This window comes from Arvicola amphibius, chromosome X (assembly GCF_903992535.2).
Source record: "Arvicola amphibius chromosome X, mArvAmp1.2, whole genome shotgun sequence".
NCBI lineage: Eukaryota > Metazoa > Chordata > Mammalia > Rodentia > Cricetidae > Arvicola > Arvicola amphibius.
Window position 1 is genome coordinate 42,235,087 of NC_052065.1, and position 17,690 is coordinate 42,252,776.

At 33.5% G+C, this 17,690-nt stretch overlaps 1 protein-coding gene across 1 annotated transcript in view; it reads left to right on the plus strand.

Moving 5' to 3' along the window:
- Dmd (dystrophin) overlaps positions 1–17,690 on the plus strand; it is a 1,847,711-nt gene that overhangs the window by 282,938 nt on the left and 1,547,083 nt on the right. Inside the window, 2 exon segments of the mRNA XM_038316167.1 lie at positions 3,621–3,805; positions 4,927–5,058. Of these exon segments, the coding sequence (XP_038172095.1) occupies positions 3,621–3,805; positions 4,927–5,058 (317 nt within the window).

The window sequence follows — 17,690 nt, forward strand, 5'->3', positions numbered from 1 at the left end:
TGAGGAGAAATTACAGGTCAGAGTATATGACAATATTCATAACTGGGGGTAGGCTCAGTTCACATTATAAAAATGATTGCTTAGACATTAATTTCACTTTTAATGGAGTTCCATTCTAAATCTAAGGTTTATTGGGGTAAATTCACTCTCACCTAGCATACTTCCAGATGGGACTGGTTGCCACTGCTTTGGAAATACATCTTTGGAAACACTGCTTAGGAAACAGTTGAAGAGGCAACAAGTTGGTGTTTATTGGTTGGTACTTGTTATGGTAGCTATAAAGTCATCAATGCCCACCATGCTTCCTCTCCATTTCCCTTCATTTTATTCAAAATTTATTGCTCTTTATCAAAAGTGATTTGAAAATCTTATATTCTGCTATTTTGCTATTTTATAAGAAATGAAGGATAGAGTGTTATAGGTATGTGATTGAAGGATCATATGATTTGCATATAGGAATAATTTGATTTCTTCATTTTCCATTTGCATGCACTTTATGAATTTGCCTTTATGTTCTAGCTGAGATTTTTAAGTACTATCTTTTATTTTTTTAAATGGTGTGATTTTTCTAATCACACTTGCATATTGTTCCTGGTTATTTTAGTAATAATTTCAGTTTTACCCCATTATTATTATGTTTGCTATTATTTTATTTGAAATAATTTATCAGTTTTTTTGGTGGTATACAAAAGAGCTCCACAATTACCTAGAGTGGAGTATGACAAAGATTTATTTACCTGGGGATAAACTCACAGGAAGCATAGGGATCTGTAGTCCTCTGCTAGTGCTGGGAACTGGAACTGAATTCAGCACTCAAGAAGCCTGCACATGCTTTACTTCTGCTTTTATAATACATGAGACCATGCCCAAAGGGGGCTGGTATCTTAAAGTCTATTGGCTGAAGGTATTCCCACAGCATCTATTTATTTGTGTTCTTATTTTTTGCAAAAGAGTAACTGAATTACTCAGTACTCTTTTGTACTTATCAACTGTATTTTACTCCTGACCTTTTCTACTCACAATCAGAATACCTGTGTTTAAAAAATTTATTTTCCTAATTTAATTCTAAAAATTATTATTTATTAATTTTTATACATATGCATTTTGGTCATATCCACTCTCCACTTCAGTTCTTCCAACTCCTCTTGACTTCTCTCAATATTTTTCCTATTCCAGCTTCATATCGTCTTATTATTTTTAAAATAAATCAACTATCCCAGTAAGTAATACCCATATGAGTAAGTATAAGGTCATTCCAGGCACATGAGAATACTCCCATGGGTCACATTTCTGAAAAAACCAGACATTTCTTCTCCCAGAGACCATCAACTATGAATAGGTCCTCAGCTAGATATGGAACATCATGAGATCCCCCTCTGTCCATGCTGGAATATTGCCTAACTTGATCATTTACAGGTCTTGTGCCAGTAACCAAAGCTACATAATGGATTTTCTTTGTTATTAAGTATGAAAGCTTGATCTTAGCTTAGGTTTGTTCCAAACTAACTTGTAAAACTTAAATTAACTCATTTCTATTAATCTACATTTTGTCACATGATTTGTTACATCTCCTCAATATTATAAGTACCATTTTCTCCATGTCTAGCTGGATAATCCCCCATATTAAGTTCTTCCTCCAATTTACTCCCCAGACGTCTTGTCTATCCTCTCTGGCCTAGCTATTAACCTTTCAGATCTATATTAAACCAATCAGAAGATACCTTAAGCATGTGAGGAAAGAGAGAAACATCATCACACAGTGTGATCAAATATCTCACAACAAAGCTGTTGTGATTTCATGAGTGCAATGGCCCTCTCACATCCATAAGGTATAATTTTGTAATAGTCCTCATTAATCTCTGGCTCTTACAATCTTTCTACAGCCTCTACCACTATGTCCCACTAGCCTTGTGGGGTCACAGAACCTCTAAAAAATAATACAAACTATTGTCATTGCTCTTAGTGGAGCATCAGAACTTGAAGGTAATGACCCTATTGCTAAAGAAACTATATAATTTTGTCATAAAATATGGTGCTATGCATGTGTCTAGGGAAGAAAAGTCATTAAAAATCTCACCCAGCTGTGAACTTATGTTACAATAACAGTCAGCTTATCATGATAGACCCATTGGGGTAATAGTGGCATAATAGTGACACTAAGCCAACAGCCATAACATATACTCAGAGGTCCTGTAACAACTCCCTTGGAAGGCCTCTGGTTTCCCCTTTAGTCTCTGTTAGCCCATATGAGTCCTGCTTAGTTGATTCTGTGGTCTATGTTTTCCTGCTATCCTCTAGCCTCACTAACACCTACAATCATTCCTCCCCATTCATGGGCAGGGCTCCCTAATTTCCTAGAGGTAGAACCATATGGAGACCTCCAATTTAGATTATCCCTATACATGTTTATCTGTGGGTCTCTTCACCAGAGTCCAGCTACTGCCTGAGGAAGTCTCTGTGACAACTGAACAAGGCACCAATCTATGAGTATAGCAGAATGTCATTAGGAATCATTTCATTGATTAAAAAAAAAACAGTTGTGTTTTGTTCTACCCTACATCTCTCGATTATCCAGACTCTGGTTCCTGGCTATCCAGGCAATTTAGGGCATGGGCTATATTTCATGGTGTGGATCTCATGTTAATCCAGACATTGGTTGGCCACTCCCCCAAGTTCTGTGACATCATTGGCCCAATACATCTTGCAGGCAGGACAGAATGCTGGTGGAGGGTTTTATAACTGGATTGGAGTCTAGGCTTCCCTTTCTGTAGCCTGAATAGTACCTTCCTGCACCAAATATACTAGGACATAGGGATGAAGGCTCCATGTAGGCACCAGCTTAACCTCTGTACATTCAATGAGCTTTTTGGAGGTTGTGCTGAGCAATGGAGCTGACAGTTTTCAGAGAGAGACAATCTGTCCTACCATTAGTCTTGAATCTATGAGGGTGACTCTAGCAATGTCTTCTAGTAATGGAGGGTATGTATTCTGAATTTGCCATCTTTTGTAGCTAGGTAAGACATTCAGTGGTGAGAGTGGATTGCATTCAGTGGAGCTTTTGGCTGAGGGGTCACATGGGAACCCTGAAGCAACACAGGCTGATGATACTTTAGATTTTATTGGGAAAATACATGGCTCACTTTAAGACACATACATGTCATTCTGTGCATAATGTTATTGTAGAAAAAAATTTCTTTAGGAGGTTTCAAGCAGTAAACCTTTTTATAATTATTTAATTATAAATGTACCATTTTAATTAACATAAAATATAACTTTCCATAGAAAGGAAAATGTGATTAAAATAGTTTATTATCTAATAAAAGCTACTCACTTAGACAGGCTAGTTTAGGCAGTTTTCTTTAGGAGAAAGTGGTATAGAATAAAGATTTTATGTGAACAAGAAAAAGAAATGAACTTTAGTGCTCATCTCAGTGGTTTGCAAAATTGCAAGGGCATTGTAGGCCTGATTATCATGTTCTAATTAGTCTCTGGAGGACTTTCATGGACAAACAAGTGCTCATTAATTTGTCTGCTTCCTGTAACATTGATTTGTTCATTACCCTTTCAGAGTCTCAAATATAGAAACCAAAAATTGATGTGTGCTGTTAATGTGCTTACAGATGTTGCTACCACTTATCCAGATAAGAAGTCCATCTTAATGTACATCACATCACTCTTTCAAGTTTTGCCTCAACACGTGAGCATGGAAGCCATCCAGGAAGTGGAAGTGTTGCCCAGGCCAGCGAAAGTGACTACTAGAGAAGAACACTTTCAATTACATCACCAGATGCATTATTCGCAAGAGGTAAGACAGGAGCCCAAATATAAGAGAGCTTTGCAATTTTATTTCCAACTTTGGGTATGACATTCACACATATGTAAATAATATGTGTCTTTGTATGTTCATAACAGTATATATGTATATATATGTATATATATACATAGCATTTCATGTGTTCACAAGGATTAAATAAACCTTTTAAAATTTCATGTGACACAAGGCATTATTTTCAAAAAACATTGATAAAAGCACTTCTAAAAGTTATTTGATATTAAATCAGTTTACAATACATAATATACTGTTTTTATTATATAATGTAAAATAAAATTAAAGAAAAATTTGCATATGCATTAAAATTAGGTTTGCTATCAACCATGGGAAAGTGAAAAATCCAGAATATAAAGAGCAAACATTTTATTCAAAAATACATTTAAAATATTTTGTGGTAACCTTTTGAATAAATAGTTGTTGATTTTTGATTTTTTCATTTTAAATGGAAAAATATTTTAAAACCCATTTACTGCCAATTAAATCAACAATATATGATAAAATTATTTATCGCATCAGTGAAATAAGTGCAAAGGGAGCCTATTAATTGAGTTTTATTAATCATTCTGAACAGTAGGTATACTGTATTTTCTTAAACAAAAACAATGATTAAAAAATCTTGTGCAAAATTTTGCTAAAGGAATGAAAGTTCTTGGGTCTAATTTTTTTCCATTCTACTTAGCTAGTTCTATTTTTATGCTCATGACATCTTTAGCCCGTACCAAGTTATTGACCTGATGAATTCTGGCCTTATTTACTTTGGGATCAGAGGAAATTGCCGTTGGGTACCCATTTTTTTCCAGGGCACAGAATGCCATGCTATACAGCTGTGGAGTTATGTCCCTGTGGAACCTGAATTTTAAATCCTACACTCGTTATCATCTCGGTTTTTCTGCTCTCCAGAAAGATCAACACAGTGAATTCTTCTCTTGGAGGGTATTAGATTTTACTACCATTTATGTGTTTAAGGTTAAATGTTTGATCTCACCCTTTCTGTTTACTAATCTGTTTTCTAGAGTCTTGGAAAGCAGTGCTTCCCAATTACTTACCACATTTCGCTCCTCTTCTGTCTCCTTTTCTTCCCCAACCCTTTACAGATCACAGTCAGTCTAGCACAGGGCTATGAGCAAACTTCTTCATCTCCCAAGCCTCGATTCAAGAGCTACGCCTACACACAGGCTGCTTATGTTGCCACCTCTGATTCCACACGGAGTCCTTTTCCTTCACAGGTCTGTCAACATTTACTCTCTCTTATAAACCAAGAAAATTCTTTCACGATGATCTAACCTATCTTTTGCATGTGTGATGCCTTCAGTACTTTATTTCCTCCCAGAAATACGTTCTATTTTTCATGCTATTAGATTCTCTCACAAAATGCTGTTGTGGTGAGATCTACCTAAGATGATAAATATTAATTCTTCACCTAGAGGCAGTTCTCATAATAATATAACTTTATATTCCTGATATAATTGTAGTTACAAGACTTTCTTTTACACAGTCTCCTAGTGTCCATAAGGAATTTGAATCTAATTTAAAACTATGTATATAACTCTAAAAATTCTGAACATATAAATAAAAATTACTAATTGACTTAATTGTATTGCTTAGGGAGTTTTTTAGATGCCTAGATATCTTATGTGTTAATGAGATTTCCCCCAAGTCATTATTTTCATTATATACTCATTCCATAAAAATATATTCTACTTAAGAAAAATATAACCTCAAGCTTCTTGAAATGATCTTATGTAATTTTAAAACAAATTTTGTAATATTTGTATGAAAAATTGTCATGCACACAACTCAGATTTGGTGTAATTTTCCACCTTTTCAATATCATAGGAAAGCTAAAAATGTAAGAAAGTGTGACCTATATTATATGTCAGAGTATGAAAATGAAGTACACTAGTATTTCTAAATTTTCAAATATTGCCTTTGTGAAGAAATCTTTATTTCATTCAGTTTGAAAAGGTCTTAATGAAGTGACTTTTACCAAACTTACACTAGGAATGGTAGATTAACATTATGAACCTGATCCTATTGGTATATTTAAAAGTAAACATTTCAGGAAACTCAGTAATTCTTTTCAAGATAGTGGTATGCTTTTAACTATTGATCCATGTTTCAATTAATTGATAGATGAGTCTAAATATTTTATACCCTGAAAGATTCCCCTCAAAGTAAACATCTCTTTGGGGGTAGAGGTAAACCCTCTGTCATAGGCTAGTTTCTTGGAGTGTTGAGGAAAGATGACTAAATAAGAAAGTATGTTTCATATTCTTCTTTAATCTAGTTTTCATTCCAGGTTTTTCAAAGACTAATTTTATAACTTCAAACAAGAGTCTTCTACAGTTTCTTCTTTATCAGTAAATAATAATTCTATCCCACCTGTTAATGAGGGCTTATGTCGATCTCTTTGGCATGAGAGGTGCTATTTTTATTGCCACTTTAAGTTTAAATTTTTCCTCCCTTCTCTCACACATCCAACCCCTTAACACTGCTTTAATATAACTCACTCCCATGGAAACCACCAAGATTTAAGGGATATGTCTTATATTCTGAAACAAAGAAACATAAGCCAAGACCAAAATAGAAGACGTTTCTCCCTCATTATCACTTTACTGAGCTATATTTTCTAGGTTTTCCATAATGCCTTTGCTGGCAGCACATCTTTAACTCATTACCACTTCATTAAAGCCTTGCTCGGATATGATTGCTTAATAAAATAATTGCAAATGACCTTACAATTTGAAGGCTCATTTTGTTCACTTTACTTTTGTCTAAATATTACTGGATACATAATCTGTCATAAATTACTCAGTGCATTCACTTTCAGTCATACAACCAGCTGAATTAAACCTAATGTTTATCTTTCAAAAAAGCATCAGCACATGATTTTTTAAATGATACATTGAAGAGACAATGTGTATTGTGACTTTTTCTTTCTTTAAGAACCTATAATTTCTCATTTTCCATACCAACCCTAGTCCCCACTCCCTTCCCTCATCCCATTCCCTATACCGTGACTATTACTAAAGGAAGCGCATCAGAAGATGACTTCCCACAGTTATTTTGAGATCTGTATATTTTCCCACTACCAAAATATTCACTGAAGTCTCTGGAGGACTGAACCTACACACTCTAACCTACAGGTGGTATCTGTCATGGTTACAGTGAACTCAAATTCAGTTGGATTAAATTGTGGCAGGTTTTATACAAATATTTGGAGATATATGAGAAAGCACCAATTTTTTTTTTATTTATGAGAGAGTTCCGAACAGGTAACGTTCCCATTCAGAAAACTGGTATCAATATCTCAGAAACCTCAATTATCTATATTTGTCTCAAACTGTGAGTTTTGCTTAACTTACTGAATTGAAGTGTTGTGACCGAGCTCCAAATACAAAATAACAAACAGAAAATAAGAGTGATCTAGCCTTTTCATTGTATCACCTAGCTGTCATAGATGAATGATTATATTAAGGCTGTATTTTCAATCCCTATTCTTGTGACTGTGCTCACCAAACATACTTGGTTCTTAATCTTGTATTTTAAAAATCCATATTAATCTTTTTATCATTGAGTTCTCTCTCCTGGAGCTTTATTCTATCTAAAATTCTCCATGCAGACTCACCGGACACCTGACTTCTCTCTCCCAAATCCCTATGATGCTTTCCTTGTTTAATAGATGTTCTTTCACATACTGTCTTCTGTGGACTTTTCTTTACTGATTTTTTAAGGAACTATTCTTAGTGAGCAAAACAAATCTCATTTATCTCGAAAGCTTCTACCATCAGTGAGACTTTTTACAACACACTCAGGGAGTTTTTGTCTCTTTTCTGTGTCCTTTTTCAACATCTGTTTCTCTTACAACTCCATTAGCATAGAAATCTAATGGAAGGTTTCCTATTTTGATCTGTCTATCCATTATTTTATCAATGTGATTTAATCATATCTTCAATCTAAATTTAAATGACCACTGTATCGATGCCCTTACTAGTCTCAATCTTTAGCTACAAGACACATTTCTAGCTCATTTTCAACAATTTTGTATGTGCTTATATACCTTGTCATGTCCTCAAGTAAACTGCCTTTCATTGCTCACAGTGTTTTCTTTGTCCTTCTTGTTATTGTAGTGAGGATATGACTCAGTAGTGATTGTGGTTTTTTGAGACATACTCTTTTTCTCTATATTGATCCTGTAGTCAATAATAAGACAAAACTACTCAATCCTTCCTTTAGCTCATTTCTCCATTAAATTATGCCCAACTCCATTAAATTATTCAACTTTCGTTCTGCTACTCTGAGTAAAGAAAAGCTTTCTTTTTGATTTGCCCATCATATCATTTTCTGCTTGATCTACTGCACATGACCATTGGCCTTCCAGAGGCACTGTGAGGCTACTTTTGTGTGAGACTATTGTAGAAAAAAAAACTTGAATATGCCCCTATCTTTGTAGGGCTACAAAGATCATATTTCTGTTTGTATATAATATACAGCTTAAGGTATATTCAATTAATAGACTCTTTGATCCATAACTATTGTACTTACTCTTCAATACCTCACAAAGCCTCGGATGTCAGTCTTCTAAAAGTTATTTGTACTTTGTTTGCGTTTTTATAATCATGCATGGGGAAAAAAGACTCAGAACAACAAAGGAATCATTTATCTTATTTAATTCCCTTTTACAGTTTCACAAAGACTTTCAAATATATATCTCTTCTAATTAATACAATAAACGTATGAACTGATTTGTATCAGAATCAAAAGATAAGGGAAATTTCAATAGGATATGTTATTTGTTGAAACAGCTGGTCATTTACAGAGGTGAGATGCCAGCCATATGTCATGATGTCTGTATCAGCTGTGATGCTTCATATTCTCAAATTCATGAACCTGACAGAAAAAGGTTTAATATTTTATCAACATGGCATCTGTGCTTTAGGGTTTTAACAGAAGTTGATGCTTAAAAGTATCTAGAAAGAAAGCAATCCTCATCTTTGCTTCTTATCTTTGTCTGATGAATAGTAGCTGTCAACATTTGGAGAGTATACCTATTACAAATAGAACACATAAATACTTATGCATTTGCAATATAAGAAACAACTGAGCATTTTAGTGGTGATACCAGGCATAAAGCACATAGAAATATTATAGAAAAACATTTACATAGTAGAAAAGATCTGTATTGCAAAAGTAATAATTGCAGCCATCAGTAGAATAACAAAGGGCAGGATATGAAACCCATACTTACTGATCTGTTCATAACAGGTATGCTTGACGTTAAGCATAATAGTTTTTTCTTAAGTTTTTTAGATGGCAGATATTCATAAAATACAGGGGTAGGCTGAGATACATTTGCTAGATAGTTAAAAATAACAGTTATATATTCATAAATCAAAAAGCTACAAAGGAAGCATGCATCATAGAATAATATGCATCTTCTAATAACTTGGTTCCTCATAGACACAGGTCGTTTTTCTTAAGGCTTCATCTGTACCTTAAAACTTGTCCATCTCTAAGATTTCATCTGCTAAGTCACTAAGTAGGAGTACACATACATGCATGCATACACCCCTGTGTCCAACTAAGCACCATGAAACTGATTCTTTCTTATTGGCCTCCTCCTTCAACTCTTGTTGCTCCTTTCATCATTTCTGCCATGTTTTCTTTGCTGTCGCTTAACTCCTATTTTAAGACATTTTATGATCTTTCTGGCAAATCTCAGCAATGTATCACACTTTGTCTATAAAATGTTCTTTATTAAACCTAGATCCTGTGTTCACACTCAGGTCTCCCTGTATGCGGGTTCTTCATGAAAGGAGTAAGTCAATTTTGCATCAGAAGCACATAGTAATATACATATCTGTACTGATTGGACATAACTGAAAAGATCATATAAGCTTTCCATTACTCAGATGATATCACAACTGTTTATGAAACATTTACAACAGCGAATATCTGTACTGTATGAGACGATATGTATAGGTTATATGTAAATACAATGCCATTTTATATATGGGATTTGACCTCCTATGATTTTGTTTATCTGGCAAAAAAAATGGAATCAAGCTCTGTGGGCACTGCAGGATAAACTGTAGCTTTTTAATTTATGCTATTCAAACATTTTATTTGCCTCCCCCTCTCCTTGTCTCTTGTTCTTTCTATATTTCACATATTATCGACAGCTGCACTGGGATTCTCTCTGTGATCATGACTCATCTCACAATAATGACAAGTTTTAGGATATGAATGTTACATTGCAGGAAGTAGTTTCATCAGATTGTATATATCAATTCCATTTCATTCATATTTGCTATAGCAGTATACAGATATATTGAATGTGTATTTTGATATAAGTGCTTATCTGTGTAAATATATACTGGTAAGTATTTGTATTTTTCTTCTTTAAAAGGAACTGAGCATAGCTATCCTCAAGAAAAATGAGTAGCTGTTTTCCCTGAGACATTTTTGTTTCCCCAGTTTTATCTTTTTTCTTATTTAGTTTCACGAATTATTTTTATATTAAATTATATATCTTTTCTGTGGTATGGCGGACACATAATTTTCACAGTTTGTTCTCTGTCTTTTTAATTTAATGGCTATTTAACTTTATTAGAGATGATATGATTAAAATATTTGTGAACTCAGAAGTCACTTTCAGCATACATTCACATATATCTTCCTGGACAATATGCCATATCTCCTTGCCTAAAACAGAGGGGGAACAGTTGACTACATGACTGACTCAAAATGTTGTCCATGTTTTTAGTCATCTGGACAGATGGAAAAAGGTATTTTCTGAGTCAGCCCATATTATTTTAGGAAATGGAGAGAGAGAAAAGATGGGAAAATATATCAGAAGCTAATAGTTTGTGTGAAAATCCCCTAGGATTTTATGGAATTTGTGTTCAAGAATAGAATTTCATTATTATTCTGAATGCATCTGAGTTTGCAGAGGCATGCATCTGATACTCCAGAAGCAGAGAATCATGCATTTCTGAAAGCCCACATTAAATCATATTTGGTTAGTGGAGCATCTGTTCTCGAGAAGAACGTATATTAGTTGAGCAAGGGAGAACAAATAATGACATTAGATTGAAAAGGGTTAATATATATTCAGTCTTCATCACTTTCTAGTCATGTAGCCTTGTGACAGTTTCCTGTGTGTTATTGGCCTCAATTTTCTCATGTTTATTATTGATTTCAATATAATTTATGGAGCTATTATTCAGATTTGGTTAGATGAACTGTATGAAGGATATTGTTTCTAAAAATGGCAACCATATCATTACTACCTCAAAAATCAGGGGTTAGGTAAGATTGTTCTGGAGTGATGATCTTTATTATATATTGATAAACACTACTGAGTTGTAAACTTTGTAAATTTTTGATTCATGAATTGTATATAGTTGGGCATTTTATGCATTAATGATGGCATGTGAAGGATTCTAATGTAAAGGATCCTCTTTTCAGTTCTATAGTTAAGTTGTTGAGAAGAAATCTTGATGTACCACAAAGCAGAGTATAATAATGCTTTCTTATAACAAAGTCTTAGGCTTCTTGGTCTTAGAATCATATGTGTCTTAGATACATTGTGTACAGAGAACAGGAGGTATTTCACCCTGTTTTTTTTTTTTATCATTGGCTCATTTTAACTCAAATTACCGCAAACTAAATGAAGATTGAATAAAAAATAATGAACAGATAGTACACAGCCATTAATAGAGGGCACACCTACCTCAAACTAAATGAAGATTGAATAAAAATAATGAAAAGATAGTATACAGTCATTAATGGAGGGCACTCCTTCCATTAAGATAATCATTGGTCTGATTCAAGTTAGCATTTTTTTCTTTTTGATCTCACTAAGGAAATAATTCAGGAACTGAATGGCTGGATTTAAAACCAGCTGTATATATTGGTAGATATACTGAAAACATTCAAGCAATTCTAAAACTAGAAGGAAGCCGGGCATCATGTCTTACTACTCTAAGTTCACCATCCAGTAATCTGAGTAGTTGAGAATTTTAAATTACATATTACTCAGACATAATGGTCTGTACTATGCTTGTAGTGTCTTTTAAAATATTTGCTATCAGTGTTTTATAAAATGAGCTGGGAAACATTCTTCCATTTGAAATATTTTGGAAGAATTCAAGATAAATTAACATTATTTTTAGATGTATGATAAAAATTTCCTGAGCTCATCTGGCTGTAGGTTTTTGTTGAGCCTTTTTTCTTCACATGCATTAAATTTGTTCTTTTGGCACTTTCATACGCAGTACACTCTGAAGATTGTCACACACAGCTTCTTTTACTTGCTTCCTACTCCTATCACCTCCTACCCCAGAAATATCTCTCCCACATTTATGGTTTTGTTTTGTGACCTACTGTGTTTAACTAAGCATGTTTGTATAACCTGGGGCTTGCTTGTATTCATCTGTGTACAGGGGGTTTCCCAGAGGGTGGGCAACAAAAGACAATGTCCTGTTGTTCTTGAGCACTTTCCCTTATTGTCAGTATCCTGAGCAACCATGCCTTCCTGCTTTTGCTGCGTTTCATTGCAAACAGAAGCTTCTCTGATCAGGACCAAGAGTAGCGTTTGTGCAAGGGCATAAACAGATATTTAGCAGCTTGGGAACATACCAGCTTAGCTTGTTGTTGATTAGCCTCTTGATTTTACTACGTTTTTCTGACTTTGTATATTTTTGTAGTTCAGTCTTAGAAGATGCCATGCTTTGAGGAATCTGCTCATATATTCTAGGTTACCCAATGGGTTGGCAAATAATTTCAAGATCATTTCTATTTATGTATCAATGGTTGTTCTTTCTGCTTGTGAGCCTACCCTTTAAAGGCTGACCCAACTCTCCAGCCTACCTCCTTTATTAATGATTTTGACTTTTCTTTATTCTCAGTAGTTTAGATAAACATTTACTTCATGTGCCCTTTTAAAAATACTTATTTCATATGTGATTTTCTCTAGTGTCTATTTATTATTTTGCTTGAATTGTAATGCCTCTTCTCTTGAAGAGGCCTTTTGAAGAGGCATTTTGTAATGCCTCTTCATTGTTTGTGCTCTTGTTCAAATTTTCTGAGGTATTATTTATAGTCTATCTTACCTTGTTCCACTATCTTGCTATACCTTTCTTCCCAATAAAGGCTAGAATTATAATCTTGTTATGAAGCCAAATCTAGCTAAAAATATCTTTTTTCTCAGCCTTGTGTGTGTTTTGCCACTAGAGTCATGTAGCACAAAGTCCAACTTTTCTTTTCAAAGTAAGAATTGAGTATAGTTATCTCCATCTGCTTTTTAATCAGCATATTTTGACCCCAATTATGAGACAATTTTCTTATGTCCCATAGATTTTATTGAGTAATTTATAAATATGGCATGCTTTTATGATTCATAATTTATGGATGAAAAAGGAAATAAATATTTTTTAAATTAAATTGAAAGTGACTATAAACTTTTTGAGACAATGTGAATGAGATAAGTAAGGAATGAAGTGAAAATAGTACCAATGTTGAGGGGTCATAAAGCCCTTAATATAAATTGATATTGAATTGTTCATCATGATTTATTGCTTCAGAGAAACACTGAGCCATGTCATGGTTTTAAATGAAAATGTTTTTATTTATTCAAAGGATTTATTGACTATTATGAAAATTATGAAATAGGAGTATCAAAAATGTTAAACTGGCTTTGAGTACTTAAAATCTATAAACTGCCATATTATTGTGTTATTAGATCTTAAAAGAAGTAGACAGCCTCTTTTTTCTATCCATCCAATAATTTATAACATATTTCATCAGATAAATCCCCAAGCTCTGAGCTTTTGTGACTATAACATCCCTTTTAAAGTAAATAGGGATAGAAATTATTATAAAATAGATGGAGGTAATTTATGTGATGTTAAGTACTACATTTAAGATATGGTACTTCCACAGTACAAATTTTTCTAAATGTCTGAAAACTAATATGGGTCTATATAATATTACAGGTTTTGAATGAGAATACACATACACTAATGCAATTTTTAGACAATGAACAGAACAGATATAACTTGACTTACTTTCTAAATTAGCTTTATAACACATACATACACACTGAGAGACACAATTACAAAACACACACACATGCGCACACAGAGACATACAAAAGACATGCATACAAACAAACACATGCTTTTCGTGTGTATATAAGCAATGCATATATGTGTATGTGTGTACATTCATGCACAAATGTGGGTACATTTATTTGTATATGTGAATGAGGTCCTGTATATAACATGGCATTGGGGTTGAAGTCAGTGGACTATTTTGGGCATTGGCCATAACTTTCTTTCCTGTTTGAGATAGGGTTTTTTATTGTTTTCCTTCTGCATACACCATGCTAGCTTACCCAAGAGCTCTGGGGATTCTCCTGTTCCTAACTAAGTCCAGATGCTCATTACTGTGATTAGTTTTTGTGGATTTAAAGGATCTAAACTCAGGTTGTCATACTTGTACAGCAAGCACTTTTATCCACTGAGTCATTTCCCACACATAAAAGTTTAAAAGCCTTTGAAATTACACTGAAATTTGATCACTGAGAAAATACTATTGAAAGTTATTCCTATTGGGAAGCACTTAGATAATAGTGTGGAATATACTACCTTCTGGGGCATGAACAAACATGCACCAAATGTGAAGATCCAGGCAGAGTGTGACTCCGTTATTGTCTGCCATGATTGTAATAGAGACATATTTTTAAAGTAATTTTTTATAGAAGTGATACTGTATTTTTTATTTGTTGGAGGTTATAATATAATTATATCATTTCCCCTATTTCATTTAGCTCTTCATATGCAATTCTTGTATTCTTTCCAATGCATGGTTTTTATTCAATTGTAGTTACATGTAAACATACGTATTTGTTATGTATTCCTATTAGTGGCCTCCTTCATCTATATAACATTACTTGTATGTATATCAACTTGGAACTGATCTCTTCATATTGAATAGCCAATTGGAGGGCTAAGATAACATTTCATTGGGTCGTTGAGGCTTCCATACAATGTATTTTGATCATATTTCCTTTTCTTCCCTCACCTCCTGCAAGATCCACCCCCTCCTTCCATCTAACACATTACCCACTTAGCTCTCACTCCCTTCCCCCTTCAAATTATTAAGTCCAAGTTGTTGGGTAGGGGGGCCTGCCTTGAAATGTGATTGATGTACCAGGTATCACACTGTTAAAGAAAACTGACTGTCCCTCTCCCAACTGCTCTTCCAACCCAAGGCTCCTCAGCTGGGATATTTGTTTGACTTCAGCATTCACAGGTCTTGTTTATTCATGCTGTCACAACCATTTTGAGTTTGTATGTACAACTATCCTGTTAGATATTGAAAACACCATATGTTTGAAATCATTCACAATCTTTGGCTATTAACTTCCTGTCTTCTTTGATCATCCCTGAAATGTGAGGAAAGAGGTGCGACATAGATGTTCCATTTAGGCCTGAGCACACTATAGTTTCTAATTTACTACACATCAACCAGATGTGAGTTCGTAAGTTCCATCTACTATTAGAATAAGCTACTCTGATGAAGACACAATATGTATTGAGCTATGGGGTACAGCAATAAGTTATTAACCATTCAGTTAAAAATAAGGAATATTAGTTAAGTGTATGGAAAAGCCTGTACTTTACTAAAATTAAACATTTGTAAAATTTTAATACATTTCATGAAATACTAGAAGAATCTTTTATAGGATTATAATTAATCTAATTCATTACATTGCCCATTTTCATTAATAACCTTTAATTTTTCACCCATTAGGAAATTTTATTTGTGTTTGTATTGATTTGTTTATTATAGTCCATTTTATCTTTAGAAACTGTTTCAAAATGTTTAGTAACTCTTTAAATAAAATAAGCATTTTTGAAACACTACTTCAAAATTTTAAATGTTGATAGGTAGATCTTGATTCTAATTTTTATTGTCTTTTTCCTAAAAGATATAATTTGCATAACTAATTGCAATCCTCGCTATGGGGATCTATCAGCACATATCTTTATAAATTGTGACTTTTGTCTACAAATAATTTCAGTGCAAATATGGAATAATTATGAGTTTGTCACCAGCTCCTCTTATCATAGATGTAGAACATTATAGTACTTAGAGAAATTTCAATGTAGGTAGCGTAGGTCTCAAATATATTGATACATTTTTTGTTGTTATCTTTAGAATTTTACTTTTATTGACTTAATTTGAAAGAAAACAGTAAACTCTTTCAAGTGAAGTTTTCTCTTGGAGTGATTAATTTAGAATTCCTGTGAATTTCACTTGTAAGTAGTGAAAATATATTTTGTTCAAGATAAGCATTAATAGAGATATATAGGATTGAGCCATTAACTTTTAAGCTAAAAAGTTATGAAATATGTCATCAGGGGCAGAAATATCTTTTAACATTGAGATTAATTATTGGTAATTATTAAATGACTTCTTATTTCCACTTCATCAGTCTGCGAATTCAAATACAGAATTCAAATGCTCCTCCACTTCTTATATCCATATCAGATTTTAAGGATGAATATTTACAGAGATAAAAGTAGTACACTGGTTAGAAATTTCTATACTGCGAGTCAGATTACTAAGTCCACCGACAATACCTTCTGAAAATATGTGGTTCTCTTTCTGAAACCTTAAAAATTACTTCATGACACCTCAAAAACCCATTTCAAAAGAAAATTTGGACAATTAATGAAATTATAAATAACATGTACTCATGGATTCTTTTAATTCTATTTTATCATGTACATCTCATGTGACCCTGGTGATTAAAGTCATATTAACTATTTGGTACTTCACATAGTTCAGAAAAGGAGGCCTGGAGTACTATAATATTACCTCTATTTCGGTAATTGTTCATTCCCTACTTTATTATAGAGTCCAAGGATGCATGTAAAATAGTGAATTATGTTCTGAGATGTCCTTTTATGTCTATGTCTTTATATTCTATGGTTATAGTTAGTAATTATCTATTGAGGGAGAGAAGGTATTCATTAAGATAATTCTCACTGTATCATGTATTGGCTAGAATGCATAATGGAAGTGAAAGTTAAAGAATCAATTAGAAGAATTATGAGTCATGTTTAGAAAGTACAAATGACATTCTTCACATAAAAATCAATCAGTACAATTAGAATATCTCAGTAGAAAAGCAAAGAATATTAGTCAGAAAGGGGAGAAATAAAAAGAAGTATCAGAGAATATATGTCTTAGTTAGGGTTACTATTATTGTGATGCAACACCTTAATCAAGAGGTGAGTTGGGGTGGAAAGGGTTTATTTAACTTACACTTCCACATCACAGTTCATCACTGAAGGAAGTCAGGGCAGAGACTCCAGCAGGGCAGGAACCTGGAGGCAGCAGATGATACAGAGGTCATAGATGGGTGCTGTTTACTGCCTTCCACCCCATGGCTTGCTAGGCCTGCTTCCTTATGGAACACAAAACCACCTTCCCAGGGATGTCACTACCCCCAATGAGCTGGGCACTCCTTGTTTGATTGCTAATTAAGAAAATGGCTACAAATTATAGGCTCGATGTCCTTTATTTATGGCTAGAAACCAATTATGAGCTAAAATAGTGATTATCAAATAATAAGTTGATAATGATATTATGTAGCTTATTTTACAAAAAATTAAAACAAGATTTAGAATTTAATGTACATATTAGTTTTTCTAGAAATTTGTATTAGTCACACAACAATAATATCATGAGTATAATGGTATTAGAAATAGTTGATACATTTGAAATGAGTGAAATTTTAGTTCTTATTTAAATACTCAACTTCACAAAATTTGCAAAGCTT